Source organism: Rhizopus delemar, genomic scaffold (assembly GCF_000149305.1).
Source record: "Rhizopus delemar RA 99-880 supercont3.19 genomic scaffold, whole genome shotgun sequence".
Taxonomy (NCBI): Eukaryota; Fungi; Mucoromycota; class Mucoromycetes; order Mucorales; family Rhizopodaceae; genus Rhizopus; species Rhizopus delemar.
Genome location: NW_027137845.1, coordinates 362,915 through 385,780, shown reverse-complemented (window position 1 = coordinate 385,780; position 22,866 = coordinate 362,915). Strand labels below are relative to the sequence as shown.

The 22,866-nt window shown below is 33.8% G+C and overlaps 10 protein-coding genes across 10 annotated transcripts; 5 read left to right on the top strand and 5 right to left on the bottom strand.

Moving 5' to 3' along the window:
• Positions 1 to 5,007: 5,007 nt before the first annotated feature.
• On the bottom strand, positions 5,008 to 5,522 carry RO3G_16275 (uncharacterized protein; the record flags this gene model as incomplete). The annotated part of the gene is made up of 2 exons (XM_067670859.1): positions 5,008 to 5,326; positions 5,392 to 5,522. 2 exons carry the CDS (start codon positions 5,520 to 5,522, stop codon positions 5,008 to 5,010), a joined length of 450 nt encoding a protein of 149 aa, XP_067526960.1.
• Positions 5,523 to 7,178: 1,656 nt separating this feature from the next.
• Positions 7,179 to 7,474, top strand: RO3G_16274 (uncharacterized protein; the record flags this gene model as incomplete). The annotated part of the gene is made up of 3 exons (XM_067670858.1): positions 7,179 to 7,252; positions 7,316 to 7,360; positions 7,402 to 7,474. 3 exons carry the CDS (start codon positions 7,179 to 7,181, stop codon positions 7,472 to 7,474), a joined length of 192 nt encoding a protein of 63 aa, XP_067526959.1.
• A 108-nt stretch (positions 7,475 to 7,582) lies between these two features.
• RO3G_16273 (uncharacterized protein) lies at positions 7,583 to 8,119 on the bottom strand (the record flags this gene model as incomplete). The annotated part of the gene is made up of 2 exons (XM_067670857.1): positions 7,583 to 7,873; positions 8,081 to 8,119. The coding sequence occupies 2 exons, from the start codon at positions 8,117 to 8,119 to the stop codon at positions 7,583 to 7,585; spliced, it is 330 nt and encodes a 109-aa protein (XP_067526958.1).
• A 903-nt stretch (positions 8,120 to 9,022) lies between these two features.
• RO3G_16272 (uncharacterized protein) lies at positions 9,023 to 9,392 on the top strand (the record flags this gene model as incomplete). Its single annotated transcript, XM_067670856.1, has 2 exons — positions 9,023 to 9,110; positions 9,286 to 9,392. The coding sequence occupies 2 exons, from the start codon at positions 9,023 to 9,025 to the stop codon at positions 9,390 to 9,392; spliced, it is 195 nt and encodes a 64-aa protein (XP_067526957.1).
• A 2,244-nt stretch (positions 9,393 to 11,636) lies between these two features.
• RO3G_16271 (uncharacterized protein) lies at positions 11,637 to 12,794 on the bottom strand (the record flags this gene model as incomplete). The annotated part of the gene is made up of 3 exons (XM_067670855.1): positions 11,637 to 11,647; positions 11,811 to 12,627; positions 12,678 to 12,794. The coding sequence occupies 3 exons, from the start codon at positions 12,792 to 12,794 to the stop codon at positions 11,637 to 11,639; spliced, it is 945 nt and encodes a 314-aa protein (XP_067526956.1).
• A 1,334-nt stretch (positions 12,795 to 14,128) lies between these two features.
• Positions 14,129 to 14,896, bottom strand: RO3G_16270 (uncharacterized protein; the record flags this gene model as incomplete). Its single annotated transcript, XM_067670854.1, has 1 exon — positions 14,129 to 14,896. One exon carries the CDS (start codon positions 14,894 to 14,896, stop codon positions 14,129 to 14,131), a length of 768 nt encoding a protein of 255 aa, XP_067526955.1.
• Positions 14,897 to 16,199: 1,303 nt separating this feature from the next.
• On the top strand, positions 16,200 to 17,021 carry RO3G_16269 (uncharacterized protein; the record flags this gene model as incomplete). Its single annotated transcript, XM_067670853.1, has 1 exon — positions 16,200 to 17,021. The coding sequence occupies one exon, from the start codon at positions 16,200 to 16,202 to the stop codon at positions 17,019 to 17,021; it is 822 nt and encodes a 273-aa protein (XP_067526954.1).
• Positions 17,022 to 18,676: 1,655 nt separating this feature from the next.
• Positions 18,677 to 19,092, top strand: RO3G_16268 (uncharacterized protein; the record flags this gene model as incomplete). The annotated part of the gene is made up of 2 exons (XM_067670852.1): positions 18,677 to 18,704; positions 18,761 to 19,092. The coding sequence occupies 2 exons, from the start codon at positions 18,677 to 18,679 to the stop codon at positions 19,090 to 19,092; spliced, it is 360 nt and encodes a 119-aa protein (XP_067526953.1).
• A 269-nt stretch (positions 19,093 to 19,361) lies between these two features.
• On the bottom strand, positions 19,362 to 20,564 carry RO3G_16267 (uncharacterized protein; the record flags this gene model as incomplete). Its single annotated transcript, XM_067670851.1, has 6 exons — positions 19,362 to 19,501; positions 19,550 to 19,940; positions 19,989 to 20,106; positions 20,180 to 20,292; positions 20,349 to 20,476; positions 20,525 to 20,564. The coding sequence occupies 6 exons, from the start codon at positions 20,562 to 20,564 to the stop codon at positions 19,362 to 19,364; spliced, it is 930 nt and encodes a 309-aa protein (XP_067526952.1).
• Positions 20,565 to 21,517: 953 nt separating this feature from the next.
• RO3G_16266 (uncharacterized protein) lies at positions 21,518 to 22,558 on the top strand (the record flags this gene model as incomplete). The annotated part of the gene is made up of 4 exons (XM_067670850.1): positions 21,518 to 21,675; positions 21,717 to 21,892; positions 21,960 to 22,098; positions 22,147 to 22,558. The coding sequence occupies 4 exons, from the start codon at positions 21,518 to 21,520 to the stop codon at positions 22,556 to 22,558; spliced, it is 885 nt and encodes a 294-aa protein (XP_067526951.1).
• Positions 22,559 to 22,866: the final 308 nt, after the last annotated feature.

Here is a 22,866-nt window from a genome sequence, read left to right as displayed (position 1 = left end):
ATGAATCGCTGATGGCATTTTTTTCAAAAAAAAAAAAAAAAAAAAAAAAAAAAAAAAAAAAAAAAAGGACTTAATTCAGGTGAAAATCATTAGCCAAGCGTCTATAAGATGTAATCCATCTCTTTTACTGACCCAACCTATTTTGTATAATGTGAAATTGGTCTGAATGAGTTTGGTAATCCCGCCATTCTATTTTTCGTCCAATCCACTCCAGTAATCTATCAAGGCTTCCTCTTGATCTAATTTCATCTCCAACACACTGCATGTATATATGTCAATTCAATAACAAAATTCAACAAGTACTGGGAATTCATCCAGTTTACTTCTTGTCTATTTTGGATCATGTGGTAATTACCAACCAATAATCGCCTTCAAGTAGTGGTTCTTGTTTCGATTAACGCGTGACATTATATCGATAGTAGCAAAAGTTGGTCTTTGGTCACTAAATTTTTCTACTATAAAATTGTCATCGTATCAAATGGAATACTCTAATACTTTCGCAGAAAATGAGGCCACATAATACTTTTCATCTGCTTTTTGGCTGTGCCTTCCAACTTTTTCCAACTAAAGGATTCAACATAGTAAATATAACCCTATTTTGTAAACTATACAGCCAACATAAATACGTATCCAGCTATCTTAAAGGCATATTTACCAGGAATTGATTTAACTATCCAATGCACCGGTTTATACGTCAGAAAATTTCACACAAATTACTGTTTCCCGTAAATATGAATTATCTAATTGACCAATGTGCAAAGTTAATATTAATCACATCGAAAGCTTTTTTCTTGGCTGTCCTCTCAAGCAGTATGTACGACAAAACAAGTTAAAATTTTGCGTCTTTCAAAAGCACATTAATAAAGAACTTTCATCTATCAAACTCATTTAGCAGCCAATACTTTTAACAACTGTATAACCAATATCCATCAGGACGTTAATGAATTGAGTAACCACACTTAAGCAACCATCACCTTCTCATATCAACCTTATCCGAGATTTGTAATTCTTTATTTATAATTTGCATTTGCTTCTTATACCCCTCCATTTATGTTTAATGCAAAGCAATAGGTGAAGATTCTTTAAAAGTATACACATTAAACCAACTACCCTCTCCAACATACATTCCCACTTGTAGAAAGATTTTTGGAAACCATAGAATCAAATACGATAATCTCACTGAAAACCCTTTAAACTATTGTTTTTTATTAAGCCAACTTTCTGAGATAGTCTCTAGAAAGCTATTTTGTAGATTCATTAAAAGAAAAATAGGGTGCATCTTGAAAGCATTGTTTACTTCTTTTTGTAACTCTATCAAGAGTGAACAATACTGGCTAACATAGTGCTCAAAGCTGATCCATTCACATGATCTGATGTATATAACTGATTGTAAAAAAGATTCCGCAATGGATAGTTGTTTTTCTTTGTTGAGCTGACTATACCAGTATCATTCCTGTCAAACGTGGGATAAACTTTTGATCTCCTCTTGTTTTTATCAAACGCATCAAAAACCTGGGTGACCGTTCATTGCGCTGCCGCTAAATCTTTCCCGCTTTCAGGTATTCTACTTTAGCGATTTCAACCTGCAAAAGTCCAATTTGGCATTCTATGATTGGTAGGAATGTAGAAAGAATATTGAAGTTTTATGTTCCCAAAATTCTTTTTTTTTTTTTTTTTTTTTTTTTAGTAGCTTTTTCAGTTGTCTAGTTCTCCAGTTGACTCGTTGGATTTGATACGATTTGATGAAAATTCTGATTTGATCTTTAATCCAGTCCCAAACGGCTTCATCGTCAATCAGTTGTTGTTTTTCTAGAATTTGTGCAGCTAATTTTTTCATTTCCTCCTTGAAGTGATCCTAGAATTGGATATTATTGGCAAGATACGGGTTGGATTTCCAAGAGCCCAGCCCCTGTTCATTGCATTGATAGGTGAATGTGGCAGATAAAATTGCGTGGCTGGTCCAGTCTGGCTTCAGAAAACATTGGGGTTCTTCCTTGACGCAATGGTATATGGATTGAGCGCAATAGATGTAGTCTATTATGTATGACTAGTCACCACGTCGAAACGTAATTAAATTTTCATCTTCAAAACAATAAATTCAGAAAAGCTACCCACTTTGAGGTTGTACCGGGAGGTTAGTGTTGCAGGAGGGCTGTAATTGAAATCACCTATAATAAACAGGTTGTTCGTAGTAGAAGTTTGTAGTAGAATAAAGTGCTGTCTGAATGGTGGGAGGGGCGAAAAAGTTAGAATAAAAGATCTTCCTGTCGCGTTGAGCTGCAGTGCATAAATGTTAATAATTTGCAGAATCGTGTGTGGGTTGTGTATGTTTTGGTTGGATTCTTCAAATAGTATATCAGAAAAGATATTGGCGAGGATGAATTGACCATCATCGCCTGTACTTGTAGTAGAAATAATGTATCTTTTGTTTAAAGAAAGTATACCATAGTGTCTAGTCCAAGTACTGGAGTAGATTTGAAATTGCAATCAAATGCGTCTTGTAAGGTTATAGGATGGGCATAAGTTTCCTGGAGGATGAGAATATCAGAACCAATATTATGAAGGAATCGAATGAAATTTTTTTGTTGTTTCTTTTCTTGATTTATTTTTGTTGGGTCACGACAGTTGATTGTTGTTATTTTAATGTTATTGTGTATTAACATTAAAATTATTATTGTTCATTGGATTGTTCAGTGCCGTTGGATGTTGTAGTAATTGAAGACATTTGTTGTGCTCTATTCGTTTCCATGCGTGGGTTTTACTTGGACGGTTCTGTAAGCCTCTGGAAATAAATCTTCGCTAACAATCAATAATGGGAAACAATGGACGGATTAAGGATAATTGCTTGCTGTACAGACAAGATGGATAGCAGCATGGCCAATACAATGTTTGTTTTATTTAATGAAAAGCAATTTTTATTTTAAAAGATCAATTAAAGTACTTGGCTCTAAAAAAATTGTTGTTTCTGTTATAGGAGTACCTTACTATCGATTGGTGTTGAAGCATCCGTTGATCACTATTTTATTATGTTACTCTATATTTCTTTGTGATTCTTTCAAATAAACATAAAGGAATTATATCTATTATCGAAACTATAATATCATTTGCTCACTTGCCATACTATGTTTTGATTTGTGTTTTCCTTATAGCGAATAGTCAAATTGTGTGCCAGACCAAAACAAGGGATGAATATAGGATATACATTGCTATTTATTGAATAAAAGGTAACTCATAATATAAATCTCTTTGAAGTAATGCATAATTTTACAGAACATGCAAAGCGTATTTGTGGTTTAACTGTCCAATCTTCATTTAGAAATTTCGCCCAGTTATCGTCTAGTTCCACGAAGTCTTCATCAAATATTATCTTGTTGTATGGACTCCCACTTAGCACGCAATGAAGTTCAGGAATTATTTCCAACATCGAATCTTCGTTTAGTTTTCTTTTTTTCGTGTCATAAACCAGTTATATATTATCATATTTTTTGATACAAATTTTTGCTGCAATGTTTTTATGAATGAGGGCGTTTTCTTTAACACCATCATGGCTGATCATTGACAGTGGCCTTAGATTCATTGCATGAACAAACTTGACAACTTGCTCCTGTTGTGATTTATCTAATTGTAGTACATTGCAAGAATACAGGACTGCGTGGTTGTAATCGCGGGTGCATTTTTCAGTTTGGCTCCTCTTTGTTTTTATTGGTAACGGTGGTATTGTTCCCTTGGTACTGTTGTTATTCTAACAGTTGCTAATTTGGATGTTATGTTTAGTTTTGCTATACGGTGAAGTGATAACAGAAACCAATTAATAGAAGACTGTAAGAGACTATTAATGTACAATAACAACAAAATCAACAATAAGACTTGTTTTTGACTACAATTGCTTGAACGAGCAATAATAATATGTTCGGCACCCAAAATTAATTTTAGGGGGAAGAAAGCCTTTTTTTTATTACTTTACTATAATAGACACTTTAGAATGACGTATTAATATAAGGTGACTGGGAAAAATATACAATTGTGAAGAGTATTGATAAATAAAGTAAATGTTGTATCAATTGATTATCCGTTTTCATGTTGATTCTTTTGGTGTTCTTTTCTGTTTAGTGTGCTGGCACATTGGATGAACAATGCGTCTAGAAATCGTCTTCTTGATGTATCCTGTGAGGGTATTTTTTTTTGTAGAGGCTAGAAAACCAGTTTTATTAAAATAAATAAATGAATAAAGACATGTGTTAGACAGGAACTTCTTGACTTTGGATAGACAAAAGGGAAATTAATCAACTTGGAGATGTGCGAGTATTATACTAGTGAATTCAGTGCGTTAGATCGCATTGACGCAATCATGAGCAAAATTTGGTTATGAACAATAGTGGGATCAGAAGGAACGTCATCGAATATAAATCGTCAATGTGCCTTCTATATCCCAAGAAAAGTGCAAACCGATGATAGTACCATTTTGGATGAATCGAAGTTTTTGTCTAGGAAAAGTCAGATTGTAGAGCGCTTGACGGATAAAGGACAGCTCGACGTCCACAGCACCAAAAAAAATCCTGTGAGGGTAGAAAATAATAAGAAAAATAATATGGCCAATTGTGGCCTGCATTCATTCAATTCCCGATGCGGTGAAGCTGATTATTTTCCTTTCCTCTTATTTTCGCTTACATTTTCTCTAATAACGTCTGCTAGAATTATCCAACCGCACCGAAAAGCATACCATTAGAATCGCTATAAAAAGGAGCATCGTTTGGATACAAAATAAGCTTTAAAAATCAAAAAGGAATCAAAGGCGACTCCCGACCAAAATACGTCTTCTTCAACTCACAATCTCTTTTTCCAGTTTATCAAATCCAGTAAAATTAACTCCTCTGTTAAGTAAAGCTTCCATACAATATCCATTTTTTAAGTGTCTACTTATATCACGAACATAACACCAGCTATCATTACAAACGGGGCAAAAAAACAAACTGTTGGTCTATGAAATTAGCATATGCTTCGATTCATCTAGTTTTTGGATGTGCTTAGTGCAGTTATAGTGAACGCAGCATTAAATTGCGGGAAATAATGTTTCAAATATTGAATAGGAACATGATTACACGCTTCTGTAGTTCTTGTCTTGAGATCTTCGTTATCAGAAAAAGCGCCTCTTTTGACTTTGTTTTTTACAGCTGACCAAAATTGCTCAATAGGATTTAACTCGGGTGAATATGGATGAAGATAGATACTTCTGTCACCTCTAGTGTTTGAGCAATATAATACACGAAGGTCAATTTTCATATCAATCTTTTCGTTCTTTTTGACTTTTCCAGGCTTAGTGTCTCCCCTAAACAAAAATAACTCTATAATTTAATGGCCATGTATGCTTTAATCATCTTCAATTTAACTTACCAGTGTAGGCATAACCCACTATTACTAAAAGCTTCCTCAAATACATATGACCAGAACTTGACAATAAAGTCTTGTTCTGAATACAACTTTACGTTCTGAGGCTTGAACAGATACTGTTTATAGAGGTGCATTTCAAGACTGCAAAGCGTATTAGAAAAAGATATATTAAACCGATCCTGCTAAAAATACTTACATATAGTTATATATGTTTATGCAGCTTCTTTGCGCATTGTTTGTTGCTGTAAAAGACATTAAAGCCTTCTTAGTCTTTTTCATATGTTTGATAGAGAAAGAAATGTTCTATTTTTTGGATACCAAATTAGTTGTTTTCATCTGGAAATAAATATACGATAGGGATGGTTAAACCCGTTCTTGCACTGTTCTTACACATTTTTCATGTCTGCAAAAGAAATCAATATATTCTTTTTCAAAGCGTAAAAACAGCGAAAAGACGGTGCTAATCGCACCTAATAAATTATATTTACCTGTTTTTCGAATTCCTTAATGACACTAATATAGCTCACGGAAGAGTTTGGATACAACGTATTATCACAAACATCTTTAAGATACAGATTAAGTTCTTCTGAAAAGAGAGTGAAATGAGAGCCTTGGCTTGAGTCTGTTGTGTCAATAATGTAATTTTTGGTAATACTTACAATGATAGTAAAAAAGAGTAGGTTAGCATAAGCATTGAAATAATAATGTAGATACAAATACACGTACAGTAGCCGCTCTACTTAAGGGTGTTCGATTTAAGGGTATTTTCTATTTAAGGGTGTAATTCTTAAGAACTACACAGATCCCCAGCATAAATACCACTATACCACTATTCTATTTAAGGGTGGAACGCAAAATTTTTTTACCACTAAATAGAAGATTTTTTATAAGCAACAGTTTTTTGGAGTACTCTAACAATAAATTTTTTACTTTGTAAAATAAGATCAAAGATCTGTTTACTCTTTTGACTTATTCAATTCAGCACAAGAGTCAACCAATCTCATCCGAATTCGGCGATGTAATTTACGATCAAGGTCGTCCAAAGGAACTTCGTACATAAGAATAGTTTCATAGGCTTCTCTCAACCGTTTTTTACACTCTACTATATCGACACGCTGCTCATCTTGCTCTGTGTTATCATTTTCTTCTGTTTTATCCACGTTGCCTTCTGCCGTTTCTTCATTATTAGTAGTGCTTGTTGTATAACATACTATCATCTCGCTTTCATCTGCTTCAAGGTTCAACTGGCTAACACCAGTAACTTTGTTATCAAAGTTCCTGGGGAGATCTGGGAGCATTCCATTTATTGTTTCTGGTTTTACTTTAAGCCATGCATTAGCTAGAAAAAGCATAGCCTGAGCTTGATCAATTTTGTAAACATTCGGATTATCCAACTTTTTACTGGTATACAGACATAAAGCACGGTCGTACTGCTGGGCTCGGAAGTGTGCCTTAAAGTTGTCAATGATTCCTGTGTATACAAAATATGAATGAGAGAAGTGTAAAACAAAAAGACAGCTTACATAGCATTTTATCAACAAATAATAGGTTACCTGCATCAAGAGCCTGTAGCTTGCTAGTAGTGTTTGCTGGAAGAAATATCAACTTAATATTGTTGAGCGGAATTCTTATTTTATGAACGGACGCATTATCCAAAAGAAGAGCAATTTTTCGATTCTGTCTTCCAAAAGCAACATTTAACTTTTTCACGTAGATATGAAAATTTCAGTTGTCATCTAAGCATAGTAGAAAAATGGTATTCCATTTCATGTTTTTTTCCAATTGCAGCCATGGATAACAAGTTAACTCTTGCTTTAAAACATTTGGGGCTCTTGTGTTGTCCGATAGCAATTGGCTGTCCTTTGTAAGACCCATCCGAGTTACAGAGCAACCCAACTGTCAGACGAGCTTTGCTTTTTTTTTTTAGGTCATCAAGCGACTCGGAACATATGGTTCTTCTTGGTGGTTGTTGGTAATATAAACCTGTTTCATCAAAGTTCATGATATCTACAGGATCATATGGCTCAAGAAGTTCTTCTATCTTCCTCAATTCGTTCTGAATGTTTTCAAAAGTGACGTCTACTGAGGCACTTTCACCATGCATCAGCCAGCATTTTACTCCAATTCGTTTAAAAAGTTTTGTAAGTCATCCAGAAGAAAATGAAATTTCTTTTCCAGGGATTCTATACTTTACTCAAGCAATAGGTCTTACATATCGAAGGATTGAGTCTCGATTGACTGGTAGATTGTTATTGTTCATGTCTGCAACAAACTTTTCGACTTCATGAACAAGTTGAGGATAGCGTGTTGTTTTTAGACTTTTGCTATTTTTGACAACATTAACATTACTATATAACGTTTCAGCATTTTTGAGAATGTTTGATATAGTCTGTTGGGCAAGTGGTTGATCTAAATTGAATTTCTTCATAGCCCATTCACCTAATTCTGTTTGATTAAGCTGGCCAGTAGCATTTTGATCCAAAAGCTCAATTTTTTGAGAAAGAAAGGCGTACACATTTATTATTTGGGTTTTTTTTTATAGATAGAATTTAAACAAAGAAAATAACTTTTATGTCATATATTTATTCTCGTCAAAATTATTTTGGGCCTACGACTCGTATATTATCCTTCCAGCAACTTTGATCAAGTCTTAAAAGCAAGCTTTGATTTGTTAATGTCATTGCACAATTACCAGACCTATATCAACCGACAGTAGCCTATGTGGAAACATGTTGTACAAACATGTCTATAATGTAGCTACAATACTTAAAGTGACTTCGTTTTGTAACAGTCACGGAATTCGATTTAAGGGCATGTTCTATTTAAGGGTGGATATTCCAAAAATTTTGGAATATCCACCCTTAAATAGAGCGGCTACTGTACCTCATATCTCTTTCTATTCTTTAATATGGCCTTAGTATTCTTCTTTCTCAGCTCTTTCTCAATTTCAACGTTAACATCGTTGATACTGTTGACACAAGATGAATTTTTAGATTTTACTTGCATAGATGAATCATGCTTTATTTTCCCAAAGAAAAACAAAACAAAGTAAAATGATAAAGACTAGTAAACTTCGACTATATCACAATTGGTATGATAGATCAAAAGGCTATTGTAAAAGAAGATGGCAAGATATTTCTAATCAGCTCTCCCTTAGTTTCTTGTAACGATATATCGCCATTTGTATTCATTAAAAATCCGTGACTACACAGGAGAAGGAGCGTGTTAAACACCTTAAAGCCATAATTGCAGTCGTAAAAACAAAGTCTGGAAAACGCACATTTATATACTTTTATTTCTTCTCAATAAACTAGTTTAATCACTCTGAACTCAACGACTATTAGTCAGAATGAGTAGTCTTTGTTGATGGCTTCGTTGACTTTGTCTTATCTCTTTAAGTCATGTCAACCCTTTAGACGTTTGAATCTGTCTTTGCGTGATTACTCTCCACTGTTAAAAGCTCAATTTTGATAAGTCAATACTAGGACCTGTTACGATGAGACCTGACAGGTGAATGCTTTAGTTTTTTAACAAGTATTCTCATTTTCTAAAGTGATAGGGCTCATCAATACTTGAAAAAAAAAATTCGAAAAGGAAATTGCTTTATAAAATTTTGTCGGAGGTAAAAAAAATCATGAGTCTCATTGAGTCTTACGGGCCATATACTGCTCTTGTATTATCAATGAGAAAAATATTTTATATAAAATTATCATTTGTTTATAGTAAGCAGTGAACAATATCGCTTGGCTAACAACACTTTCAAGATGCTCTAACTTTACGCTAATGAAATACGATAAAAAAATATGTTTTTTAAATCATTTCTTTATTTAAAAACAGAGAAAAGGGAGAAGAAGCTACTGTACATAACAGTTAGTTATGCAACCATAAGATAATTAGATATACAGCAAATGTTAAATGTTTACGAATTATGCTCCAATATCTATACCAGGGAGGAGTTCCCTTCTACTATTGTTGAAGCAGAAGATGAATGCCTCCTCTTGTGAGGCAAAGTGCAATAAGGCGAACCTTTATAAATAAAAGAAAAAATAAGTTACGTGTCTTATTTTTAAGCCATTTAAATAACAAATCTTCTTCGTCCTCTTCTTTGCTTGGCTTTTACATATAAAAAGCCTTTAGTCCCACGAGTCATCACAGTCAAGTACAGCTCATCCAGGCTGTAATCATTTATTTTCCCTCCACTTATGTACACGTGTTTTTCACCATCATCGCAATAGGGGCAAGTGGAAGAATTCATGTTAAAGAAATAAAGAAGAAAGCAAAATTCCTTTTTGCTTTTTAATAAAATAAAAAAAGGGGAAAGCTGAGCTTGTATATATGATTAGTAAACCTAATGTTGACGATAAAATATCCACTTTAATGATTTAAGGCTTTAAAGGGATATTGTGGTCAAGTGAAATCGTAAGAAATATGTTTAGTTTATAAAGCAAAATGTACTTGTAATATTAATGAATCCATAAACATAAGTTATTATTTTGAAAAGCTTAAATTGATACTATTCACAAAGTGAAATTGGAGATCCATCATCTCTTATTAATCAAATATAAATTAGCAACTATTCTTTAAGTTTTGTATAGTTTTTGCTATTTTTTTATGACCTTCTTTTAAACCGTCTACATCCACTATATGATGATCGCTACGACATGATCTGGATGTGGAGAAGCATGATTTCTTTTTTATGCTTTCATTGTATTAAAGGATAGAAGCTTTTTTATTTAATCAATAATCATCAGCATGTGTATATGTATATAGTTTTAAAAGAAGAAGTAAAAGGAAAAGTATAAAGTATGAAATAAACCAGGTTATAGTAAATAAACTTATCATATAAACAGTAAGATCAATTCAATATCTTTTAGAGTTACATATTACAAGTCCAGATGACAATAATTTTAAATCTATGCAATAGGATCTATATGCCTTCTAATAGAAGCTTATACTTCAGGGCAACATACAATTTATGTATGCATCATTTAAAATTATAACAATTTATATTAGTGGAATAGATCACAGACTAGTCATTATTTAGCCATTTCATTCTAAAGTGCAGCTTCATTTGTAATTTATAGTATTTTGTTCTATTCTTCTTTAACTTCACAGTTAAACTTTAGTACCAAATCAATAATATTACATACACCAATGTATATGGATATCTTAGATCAATAGCAATTTTGCTATTGATGAATATTTACTAGTAATTGATATAAATATGGTAAAAAAAAGGCTTATATTGAAAGGCGCTGGTACTTATTATGAAAAGAAGCAGAATAACAAAAGCCTTAATGCTCTGTTTACTCGGCTAATCTTTCAAATAGGAGGGATAAGTATTTAGGGTCTATAGTATACGTTCAAAGCAATCGCAAAACCCTTTTGTTCTGCTGCTTTTTCATTCCACTGAACTAGACGAGTTATTGGTATACTATGCCCAACTATATTATAGCACTTGCTGTTGAATAAAGGTACTCTTGTGTTTCTTTTGTTACTGAAAGGCTTATATTTTGATATTCAGTTACCAAGAACATATATTAAACTTGCTTGGCAAACAGATTAAATTTTTATTGTTGTGAATGCCACCAAATTTATGGATTGAATCATATGTGATGTATTAGTAGTCTTATAAATGGTCTCATTATGGTTAATGGTCTTTATTTGACATGTTTTTAGTGTGCATTTAGAAAAACCGCATCTTATGCCTTGCAGGATCGCGTTATTTAGTTCTGCAATCCAATCAAATGATATAATTAGCTGCGTTTGCTCTTGGTAAAAAAAAATTTCCATGTCGACATACGAATGACACAGTTTCGAGGTTCATGTAAAATAAGATTAGCTTACAGTTCTTGTCCGTGAGCTCCTAGTACTATTAACCATGGTATCATTCATCTTCCATTTGTCTCAAAAATCATATTCGCTAAAAAAAAATTGAAACAGTTGATGCTTATCATGAAATAGTTAAGTTTGTATCTATAAGATGATTACACTGCTGCATACTGTCGATATTGTAAGAACAACGTAGACATAGTATGGAATACGCTTAATCACAACAAATAGGAGCTTTTAATATTTCAAGCATAAAAAGGAGCAAGGTTATGGATACGAGTAAGTCCAAGAGAAGCATGTTTAAGTTTATACTCACCTATGTCATAATGCTACGTACCAAGGTACTAAACGTACAAAAGATGGTTTGTAAATTAGCAAATCACACTGCAATCCAAATCATAGGTATAATTATTTAACTATTGCAACTCTATATATAAATATATTGTCTAGAATAGCGATCATGTTCATATATACGTGAGGGTAAGACCAAGTATCCAACCTTTTAATGAGAAACCATGTACAATTATGAAAGATAAAGTATGTGGATCAAAACATAAAATGTCTTTTATTGTCATTCATCAATGTATTACCCAACTGTTTAAAACTCATCAGTGATTCCTTCACTGGTTTGATATACAAAGGATTCTTACTAAAGGATAACCGAACACCACTCTTGGCTGAGTTTGATAAAGTATATCCTTGAAGATCCTTTATTGCTTGAGAGGCACAAAGAATATCTTCAAATTCAACAAAGCACATGGGCCCCTTTGTACGGAAACACATGCGACGGTATCCTTTACAGTTTGAAAATAAGGCTCTTAATTCATCCTCAGATGTGGTGCTTGGTAAATTGCCTACGTAGATTGTGTTGCAAGGTGGATTGCCATCCATCATACGTGGAGGTAATGATAATTCTTGATTAGATAAATGGTAGTAATGTGGATCAGACTCGGTGTCATTTTTGAATTTGTATCTTGTATGCTGTTGACTATTATTAGTATTAGTTGAGGTTGTGTTAATAAATTGATGTTGATGTTGTTGTTGATGATAATGAAGTGGTGATAAACCAAAGCGGGAAATGAAGGATAAGTTTTGATCAAATGAATAAGAGCGAGTTGTAAAGAGAGAATCATTTAATGAATGATCCATAAAGGTATCATTCTGAAGTAAATCACTTGGCAAAGGTGAAAAGCCATCATAACTGTTTCCTCTTGTTTCTCCTCTTGATACAATTGATGATGATGCACTTGATTTTGTATCCGTATTAAAGCTTCGTTTGATATGTAAATTCTTTTTGGCCATTTCTGCTTTAAGAACTATACCCTTTTCTTGGTCAATCTTTTTACCATTTAGTATTTCAATAGATTCCAGCGCTTCTAATCGTGTTTTGAATCTAGCAAAACCAATCTACAATAAATGTAAGTTGATGGTAAAGATTAGTAATCGTTGTTTTTTACCATTTGCTTTTTCCCTTGTATATCGTTATGCTGCTGATCTTTACAGTGCCATTTTAATGATGCAGCTTCAAAACCTGGACAAAAGGTAAATATATTTTGAAATTCTCTTTCAGCCATATCTTCCGGAAACCCCACTACAAATATAGTGGTTACATCATCTGAGTTATTATTCTTGGGTGAGAGTGGTTGATGAATTCTTGAAATATCGTCAAAACTCAATGAATGTGTAAAGGGGCTTGTTTCACTAATCATCATTATACAAATAAATTATAAAAGTTATGTCTATAAATTGAAAAAAAAATGAATGAATGAGTGTAAAAAAAACAAGAGAAAACACCTTTTTTTTTTTTTTTTTTTTTTTTTTTTTGCTAAAAATGCAATTGTTTAAAAGAATGTTTTTTATAGGCTCAGTTTCTTATTGGCTATTCTTTTAAAATAGGAATTTTCATAATTTACTAATAATATAATATATTCTATTGTTTTCAATTTGTTTCATTTTAAAAGAGGGTAGACTAATAGCTTATAAAGTGTCAAAAGTAGTAAATAATATCTTCTTAACAACAATTGCTTCTTAATCACGTAAATTTTATTCGATCAATGTTGCACTAAAAGCGAATTAAGCATTTGCCTAAAAGCATTAAAAGTAAACACTAATTTTTGTATTCCCGACATAGCTTAGATTTGACAACAAAATATCGCTTTATATGTAGTCTCTGCCTTATAATATGAGTTGCTTCTTTATTGATTCTTGCTCACTTGCTGTATATTTTTTGTTCCTGGATGAGCCTTATATATTTATAATGATTTTAATCGGAGAATTTTATCTGAGAAAACATTGATGCTCAAAAAGAAAGATTTCTTATTTTTTTTTTTTGTGTATGAGAATTTTATTGGTGTCGCCTTTAGACGTACACTGTAAGAAAACAGTTAAATATATAGAAGTATGAGAAAGATTTTTATTTTACAGTGAACGCAGCATCAAATTGTGGGTTTAGAAAAATTAAAGTGCGGCTTTTTCAATACTCAGTTTGCGGGTTTCTCAAAAATCAAATCGCGGTTTTTTGTGAAATCAATTTGCAGTTTTTTGTGAAATTAAATTGCGGTAAAGCGAAAAGGATTTATATGATTATAAGGGTTCTTTATTTCTACACTTTTCGAATTGATTACATGAGTGTTGTATAAAAGCTTTTACATGTTGAATAGGAGCATTGTTGCATGCATCTACAATTCTTGTCTTGAGATCTTCATCATCAGAAAACGTGCCCCTCTTGACCTTGTTCTTTACAACAGACCAAAATTGCTCAATTGGGTTTAGCTCGGATGAATATGGAGGAAGATATATGCTTCTATAGCCTCTTAAAGTGATCAATTCGTCAATATCACTATGTGTATGGATAGGTGCATTGTCCATAACAATATAAAAGCCGTTCATAAGAGGGGTTTTATCCATTTCATTTAGGGTTTTTTTGAATAAAATTTAAATAGTGGCCGGCTGTGGTGCCTTTTGATTTTTTAACATTTGGTGTGTGCTTTCTTTTTCTTCCAACACCGTCAATTCTACGTTGTTTGGGCTTTTCTGCCACTCTAAGCTCAATGTCTACTACCCCCATTGCACTGATAGCACCCAATATTGTATGGGAAGTTGCTTTGGTCGATTTGGTTTCCACAATTGCCGGTATACCAACTGTGGACCAGGCTGAAGGTGGACGCATATTTATGTCAAATCCACTTTCATCCACAAACACACAATTAGAAAGATAGTTCATGTCAGTTGATGTCCAGCGCTCTACCCATTCAAAGCGTTGTCGAAGTTTATCTTCAGAGTTTCGTTCACTAGAACGTAAAGTTGCTCGTTTGAATGACAAATTGCATTCAGTTTTCATGAAGTTACGAACACTGGTTTCTTTCAAACTGAAATTCTCAAACGACTTTGTCAAACTTTCAACAATATCTACAACACGTGCTTGGGGGTTTTGATCGTATAGATTAATAATATACTCTTTGTGCTCTTGTTGCAACATTCCAATCTTTTGTTTGTCCTTATTCGTTTGCTTCTCAAAAATATCCCATTCAGGCTCATTCCTCAATCTTTTAGCCCATTGCTGACCAGTACGCTCAGCTACACCCGACAATCTACCCTTAAATCGAATTTCGCGACCGCTAAACAACGAAGTCACTTTATGTATTGTAGCTACATTATAGACATGTTTGTACAACATGTTTCCACATAGGCTACTGTCGGTTGATATAGGTCTGGTAATTGTGCAATGACATTAACAAATCAAAGCTTGCTTTTAAGACTTGATCAAAGTTGCTGGAAGGATAATATACGAGTCGTAGGCCCAAAATAATTTTGACGAGAATAAATATATGACATAAAAGTTATTTTAATATACCTGTCAAGATAAAAAATTTTGCAGTGGATTTTATCCCTTTACTTGAACTTGCCTACACTGGCAAACATATTATGCAAAATAATATAAACGTGCTCGATGACAGGAAGAGAAAAAAATTGATTGATGATGACGGTGATAGCAATGACGATTTGGCCGGTGAAATCCCTCTCTCCCTTGTTTAAATATATATATTTATTTATATAAAGTTACATTATTTTATGAATCCTTTTATTTGATATCCTTTTCCTTTACATTAATAGTTTTACTTACCATTGTCTTATAAATATGAATAGTAGTATTTCATGCGAAAAAAAAGGGGGATTTCGGGCATTTCTGGCTGTATACATGTTCCTTGTAGGCTACGCTCTTTGATTACTCAAAGATTTTTATCTTCAACACACTCTCAGATGTTGGCTTCTTGCCAGAGGAGCAAGTGTCTTTCTTTATTAAGTCGGATTTCTTGAGTTTTTGCTCAAAATTTTTTACAAAAAAAGTATGTATAGACCCAATACTTACTAATAAGCATTATTCTTTGTTTCTTTTTTTTTTTTTATTTCGATTGATTGATCTGTCTCTTTTTGAACTATTAAAGGCAAAAGGAAACAATAATTAAGAGCACTATATGTATTAGAAAGTGCTCTTTGTGTAACTCATTCTTTTAATTTTCTAAAAATGATATTGCTGGCAAAAGCATTGAGGAAAGTATCAAACAAAAGCTGCTCGAGGCACGCTATAAAACGCCTTGTCTCAAGTTAAAGCATTAATAAATGAACATGAACAATCGATAACGAAGCATGATCCAATGATGATACTGAAAACTTCATTTCAGAAGATATGTCGAAGATGATATGTGCTGTGTTATTGATCCAAACTTCAAGGTATTAGTATTTGTAATACGTGGATTGTTATGTACCTTTTCTTTTATCACTATTATAAAGCTAACATGAGTACATACTTTTTCTACGAAAACGGACAAGGAAAGATTTATGACGAACAAGGCAAAGATGCTATGGAATGGGTTTAAGAAGTTGATCCTTTTCATTTAGAAGCTTTAACAACATTGCGAAAATACCAACAGGCTCAGCCATCCGAACAAGAATGGATGAGAGGCGAGCTGGATGAGACAATGAACGAAGTGGCTTTAAGAACAAAAGAAGAATGCAACAAAAAAAGCTGGAAAAGTTATAAAATATATTCCCCTGACCAGAAGGCACTTTTTCTGTACTATTTGCAAGTGAAGTTGTATAAGGCTGCTAAAGCAGCTGGATTGTCGGATGTAGCTGAGCGTACTGGTCAGCAATGGGCTAAAAGATTGAGGAATGAGCCTGAATGGGATATTTTTGAGAAGCAAACGAATAAGGACAAACAAAAGATTGGAATGTTGCAACAAGAGCACAAAGAGTATATTATTAATCTATACGATCAAAACCCCCAAGCACGTGTTGTAGATATTGTTGAAAGTTTGACAAAGTCGTTTGAGAATTTCAGTTTGAAAGAAACCAGTGTTCGTAACTTCATGAAAACTGAATGCAATTTGTCATTCAAACGAGCAACTTTACGTTCTAGTGAACGAAACTCTGAAGATAAACTTCGACAACGCTTTGAATGGGTAGAGCGCTGGACATCAACTGACATGAACTATCTTTCTAATTGTGTGTTTGTGGATGAAAGTGGATTTGACATAAATATGCGTCCACCTTCAGCCTGGTCCACAGTTGGTATACCGGCAATTGTGGAAACCAAATCGACCAAAGCAACTTCCCATACAATATTGGGTGCTATCAGTGCAATGGGGGTAGTAGACATTGAGCTTAGAGTGGCAGAAAAGCCCAAACAACGTAGAATTGACGGTGTTGGAAGAAAAAGAAAGCACACACCAAATGTTAAAAAATCAAAAGGCACCACAGCCGGCCACTATTTAAATTTTATTCAAAAAAACCCTAAATGAAATGGATAAAACCCCTCTTATGAACGGCTTTTATATTGTTATGGACAATGCACCTATCCATACACATAGTGATATTGACGAATTGATCACTTTAAGAGGCTATAGAAGCATATATCTTCCTCCATATTCATCCGAGCTAAACCCAATTGAGCAATTTTGGTCTGTTGTAAAGAACAAGGTCAAGAGGGGCACGTTTTCTGATGATGAAGATCTCAAGACAAGAATTGTAGATGCATGCAACAATGCTCCTTATTCAACATGTAAAAGCTTTTATACAACACTCATGTAATCAATTCGAAAAGTGTAGAAATAAAGAACCCTTATAATCATATAAATCCTTTTCGCCTTTACCGCAATTTAATTTCACAAAAAACTGCAAATTGATTTCACAAAAAACCGCGATTTGATTTTTGAGAAACCCGCAAACTGAGTATTGAAAAAGCCGCACTTTAATTTTTCTAAACCCACAATTTGATGCTGCGTTCACTGTACATGGCAAAAAAAAAAAAAAAAAAAAAAAAGGATAGCAACCTTGCTATTGCAATGTTTTATAGCCCAACCATTGTATTTTTCAGTAAATTAGATAAAGTCTCAGGGATAAGATAATAGATTCAAAGTCAGGACAGAGAAAATATTTTCAGTAAAATTGATAAAACATTGGAACCGTGGTTCTTTCATACAAAATATCTAATCAGTCAATCAACGCAGACTTGCAGCGACCACATACAGCAGAGTCTCTTACTAAACAAAATAATATGCTCTGGTCCCAAGTAATGGTCAGGAAGCAAATGCTGCTCATGTATTCTTCTTTAGAATACAACATTTATCACTGTCAACAAAGTAAAATCATTTATTCTAAAGTGTGGAGAACAGGAGGTATTCCAGACAGTATTCTTATTGATATGGCGGGTAGATTTGAATTGTTCGTGTAGATCATGTCTTTAACTGCGAAATGATATTTGTCATGAACCGCAGTTGCAAATAACAATGAATAATCCCGAGGTATTGAATGATAGAAGACTTGACTAGGGTACATGTTAATGCGATCTTAACCAACTCGGCCTCTAATAGACAGAATTAAATGAATAAGCTCAAAGATAGTGTGAGAGCATCCAATTTTTTTCGATTCTGATCTTGAATATATTACTTTAATCCTGAGGTTTTCTCGGATTTGCTGAAAGATATAATATTCATAAATTAGGATTGCGAATATGTGATTTTATAATAAAATAGTTTGTAAAAGTAATTTCAAGCATTTGCTTTCTTCATTCAGTTTTCTTCCGATGAATAACAACAGTATCTCTTCTGGCCTCTTATTTTTAGGAGCTTCATTATTACAAGAGGAAAAGTGTGTTTAATAAGGAATGGTTTTCGCTGAGAAACTGTTTTCACTGACTAGGTTAGTCTAGTAAACATTATCCTGTCAAGCAACTCACTATATCACACAATCCTATTGGTCTACTAACAAATCATCAGCGCTCATTCTTTGTATTAGTCACTTCTGATAACAAGCCTTTTTTTTTCTATTTTGGGTTCCTGCTTCATGTTCCCAAAGTGAATAACATGACCAATTGAGGATTACCGGAGAGTAAAATGTGAATTTGCTTTGCAGCATGAAAACCAGGCTTTTTCTTTTGTTGCTTATATGTTCAAGTATGTCTAAAGATGAAAAAACGAACAAAGGTAATTGGCAGTAAAAATAAAAATAAGAGGCTTTATTATTCATTTATTTGTAATAGATTTATTTTCTGAAGCAGAACATAATCTATTGGACTCTTTTCTAGACAAATTTGAACGTCAATTAGAACCATCTCCAACAACAACGAAAAAGAATACAAGGAAACGATCTTCTCCTTATGAAACACCTTCAGCAACAAAGACAGGAAGAGCAAGAAAGGCTCCTCATGAATTATTATCAGAAGAACAAAAGAAAGCAAATCATATTGCTTCAGAACAAAAAAGAAGAGCCAATATCAGAATTGGATTTGATCAACTGGTTCATGTCGTACCTTCCCTGGATACAAGTCATCGTAGTGAAGCAGTGATACTCCAGAAATGTATTTGTAAATAATATGAAGGTATTAGTGACTAAGAACTATGTTTTAGCTGTGGAATACATAAAGTACTTGATAAACGATAAAAATAAATTAAAGGATAGAGCACGTGAATTACAAATGAGTTTAGGTGAAATGTAAGTGTTAAGACAGCTTATACTGTTTTATTCTAACTTTTGTTTTATAGACCAGATCCAGATGTAAGCTCCATTGTCTACTTGACATATTTACTGACAATATCTTTTACGATAGAGTTCAGAAGGTGAAATGGATTATTGATCCTGTTTTAAATAAAGAACAAAAGGTTGACATCAATTGGATGAGAAGATGACAACTGTGGACGTTGAGAATATTTTTCTTTCAAGATATCTCGAACAGAATTAAGCAATTGAAGATAAGTTTGTTGTTGATTTTGACGTAAAGCAGCTATGAATTTCATGAGTCAACAAAAAATTATTTAAAGAGAATGCTTACTAGTAAATGCATAACTCATAGCACCCGTACTTTGACCATTCTCTACAGCGTCAGCAGAGGTCTGATCATCTTTACATCCTGAAAACATAATAACATCTGCTTCTGAACTTTTAAATTTCTTGACTCGTTCATCTACACTTTTCTTGTTCATCAAACTCTTGCCTAATCCAATAAAACTTGAGATAGCTTCCGATGTATTGCCCATGGCATAAGCGAGTCCTGCGTTAAGTAGTCCTGAACCTGCGTCTTTAAAGATACTTTCTTCCTTGATAACTCCTTTCGTAGAGTAAACATAAGGTAAATCAAGAGCTGTACCTGAATGACAACTATCGAAAATAGCTGTCAAACGACAACCTCTTGGCAGTGGACGAACCATGATTTCATGCATTTCCTATAGAATTGAGTTGGTCTAAAGAAAACAAAGGCTCACATGTCTTACATCATCAACAATTTGACCTGAATCACCTTCGTATTGGTCATGGTCCACAGGATAAATCGTTTCATCGAACCCGTCATCTTCATCACCATCCATATCCTGTACTCTACCACCATGACCACTGTAATGAAAAAAGAATCTACAAACTATTAGAGAACAAAGGGAATGAAATGATTTATCCATTATCAATTTACGAATCATTTTCTTGAGCATCATTCACAAGCCATCTCATAGCAGCCAAGATGTTTTCCTTGGTTGGTATGAATTGAGAATCAGATTGATCGTCTGTTAAGATAACCATGTCTTCCTATGATCATTGTTTATCAAATTAGGAATACTAGTATGCCTTTCTTTTAACCTTACTGCTTTAAAATGATAAAATTTAATCAAGAATTCCTTGAGATTATGAACATCATGAATGCAACCATTCAATTCACTTGAACTACCAAAATAATTAATACCAATCAGCAATGCTCTTTTTCTTCCTTGACCTATAGAGATATGAGTCGAGTGAATGGGATGGACAGAATATAACTTACAGTTGGAAAGTTGAAAGTTGGGCGGTGTTTGGTCTTGCATGGTTGGGTTGACATGCATCACATAGTCATCTGCATTTTCTTGTGGTTGACCATAGGGTACTATAGTCTATTAGATATCAGTGGGGTAATCTTTCTTTATACCTTCTTGATTATGTGTAGAATGAGGGGGTTGGGGATAATTGGCTTGACTTAAAGTAGGATCCGTGGGTTGAAAGACGGGGTCAGGACCTGAGTTGTTTTTTCTTTTCTTAGTATTTTGCTTATTAAAAGAGTATGTATACCTGAATAAGCAGGAGGATGAATGTATTGCCTAGTCTGCTGGGAAGGATCCTATGTGATGGTTTAAGCTTTATGAGATAATAAAAAAAGAGAAAACTCACTGAAGAAGGAGGGGGATAGTTGTCATAAGGTGTATGAGTTGGAGGTGGTGAATACTGTTGTTGAGGTGGGGAAGAATGGCCGTTGTAATTTTGTGCTGGTGGAGGGGGTGGGTAGTTTCCATATTCTTGAGGTGGAGGAGGGTAAGAGGACAAAGTGTAACCATCGTAAGGTTGTTGTGCAGGTGGTGGGTACTCACCATATGACTGTTGAGGTGCCGGAGGAGGAGGATAGTGGCCGTATTCTTGTTGTGGTGGAGGGGGATAGTTTGGGGAAGCATAGCTACTGTACTGCTGTTGAGGTGGTGGCTATTGCTGCTGTGGGTCATAGCTGTAAGCACCGTATGCGCCAGGGTAAGTCATTATTTAATACAAAAAAGATAAAAACCAAATTCTCAATAAAAACAATTGTATTTAAATACTCTATTTTAGAAGCAAAAGAAAAGTGCCTGAAATCACTAATTCGGCAAAAAGGCAAGGATGACAGAAAAATATTCATGACCAAACCCTGGGAGAACCTTGATTTATGTAAAAATAAGCGGAGAAAAAAAAACGCTTGATTAGGTTGTGTTTAAGTGGTATTCTTTTTTTCTTTTTTCTCTCTTTTCTGTTTAAAATGATTACTGATATAAATAATATACCAATTGATGAGGCTCTTAAAAGTAATGGATATGTTATTGTAGATAACTTGATTCCTCAAGAAATGTTTACAAGCCTTCGTGAAGCTTGTGATCGTGTTGTCGAAAAAGCAAGAAAAGGAGAATGGAAACACAGGTATTGAAAAAAAAAAAGACCACATCTGACTTTATTTGTAGACGTCTTGTGGGTACACAATTTCCTCCTTGGACAGAAGGAACTGATGTTTGGGGTGTTCAACATCTTCTTCACCCTGAACTAAAGGAACCTATTTTTATCGAATGGTACGGATCTGTCAAATTATTGGAGGCTGTTCAGCAATTATTACATGCTAAGCATGAGGAACTTCAACTTGGTAATAGGTTAATTTTATAAAACAAAACTAGATCATATAAACCTTTTTTTTTTGTTTGCAAGAGTAGAATTATTCAATCTACTGATCAACCCTCAAGAGTCTGATTTTGATCTCACCTGGCATAGAGATGCAATTCCTGCAGAAACTCCAGAGACTGAAGAAAAAGAGAAATTGGCTATACCCCATTATGGCACACAATGGAATACGTAAACATGCAGTATTTATATCTTGTATCTATATTTACCCTTTATTAGTGCTCTCTATGATGATGCTTGTCTTTACGTAGTTCCAGATTCACATCGTCGCGTCAGAACTGCAAAAGAGCGAGAGATCACGATCAATGATCCCAAGAGCAGTAAGATGCCGAACCAACTAAAAGTTGAATTAAAGGCAGGACAAACTGTATTTTATGATAATAACATCTTACATCGTGCTGCCTATCTATCGTCACAAAAACGTGCTACACTTCATGCTTCAATGGGTACAATCGAAGGCGGTCATTATCGCGCTGGTTGCATACTTCAACACGGCTTGGAGTGGATGAAAACGGATGACTTCAAGCATTCGTTAACTGACTCTCTTTCTGTGCCTTATGCGAATCTTATTACTATGGCCGACAAGGCTGGTATTTCTCGACTTGAAGCAAAACCTATTCATGAAAAGTAATTAAAGCCTTGATTTATAAAACCTTTTTTTTTTTTTTTTTTTTTTTTGAGTCTTTCAAAGCTATTTAATTAGTAAAGCCGATTATTGTCAATTTTTAAAGTTCATAGGTGAACAGCAACCATTCTGACTGAAAAAAAAAAATGAGAGAAAGAGGGACAAAGAAGGAAAGAAGTACAAGTAAGGAGAAAATAACTAATATTTTTTTTATTGCAAGTATAAATGATCTTACTAGGTGAAAAGCCGTTTTTCTTTTTTACGAATAAAGGCATATTGCTATCTTACAAGGCTTTATTTCTTTTGGTTTTAGA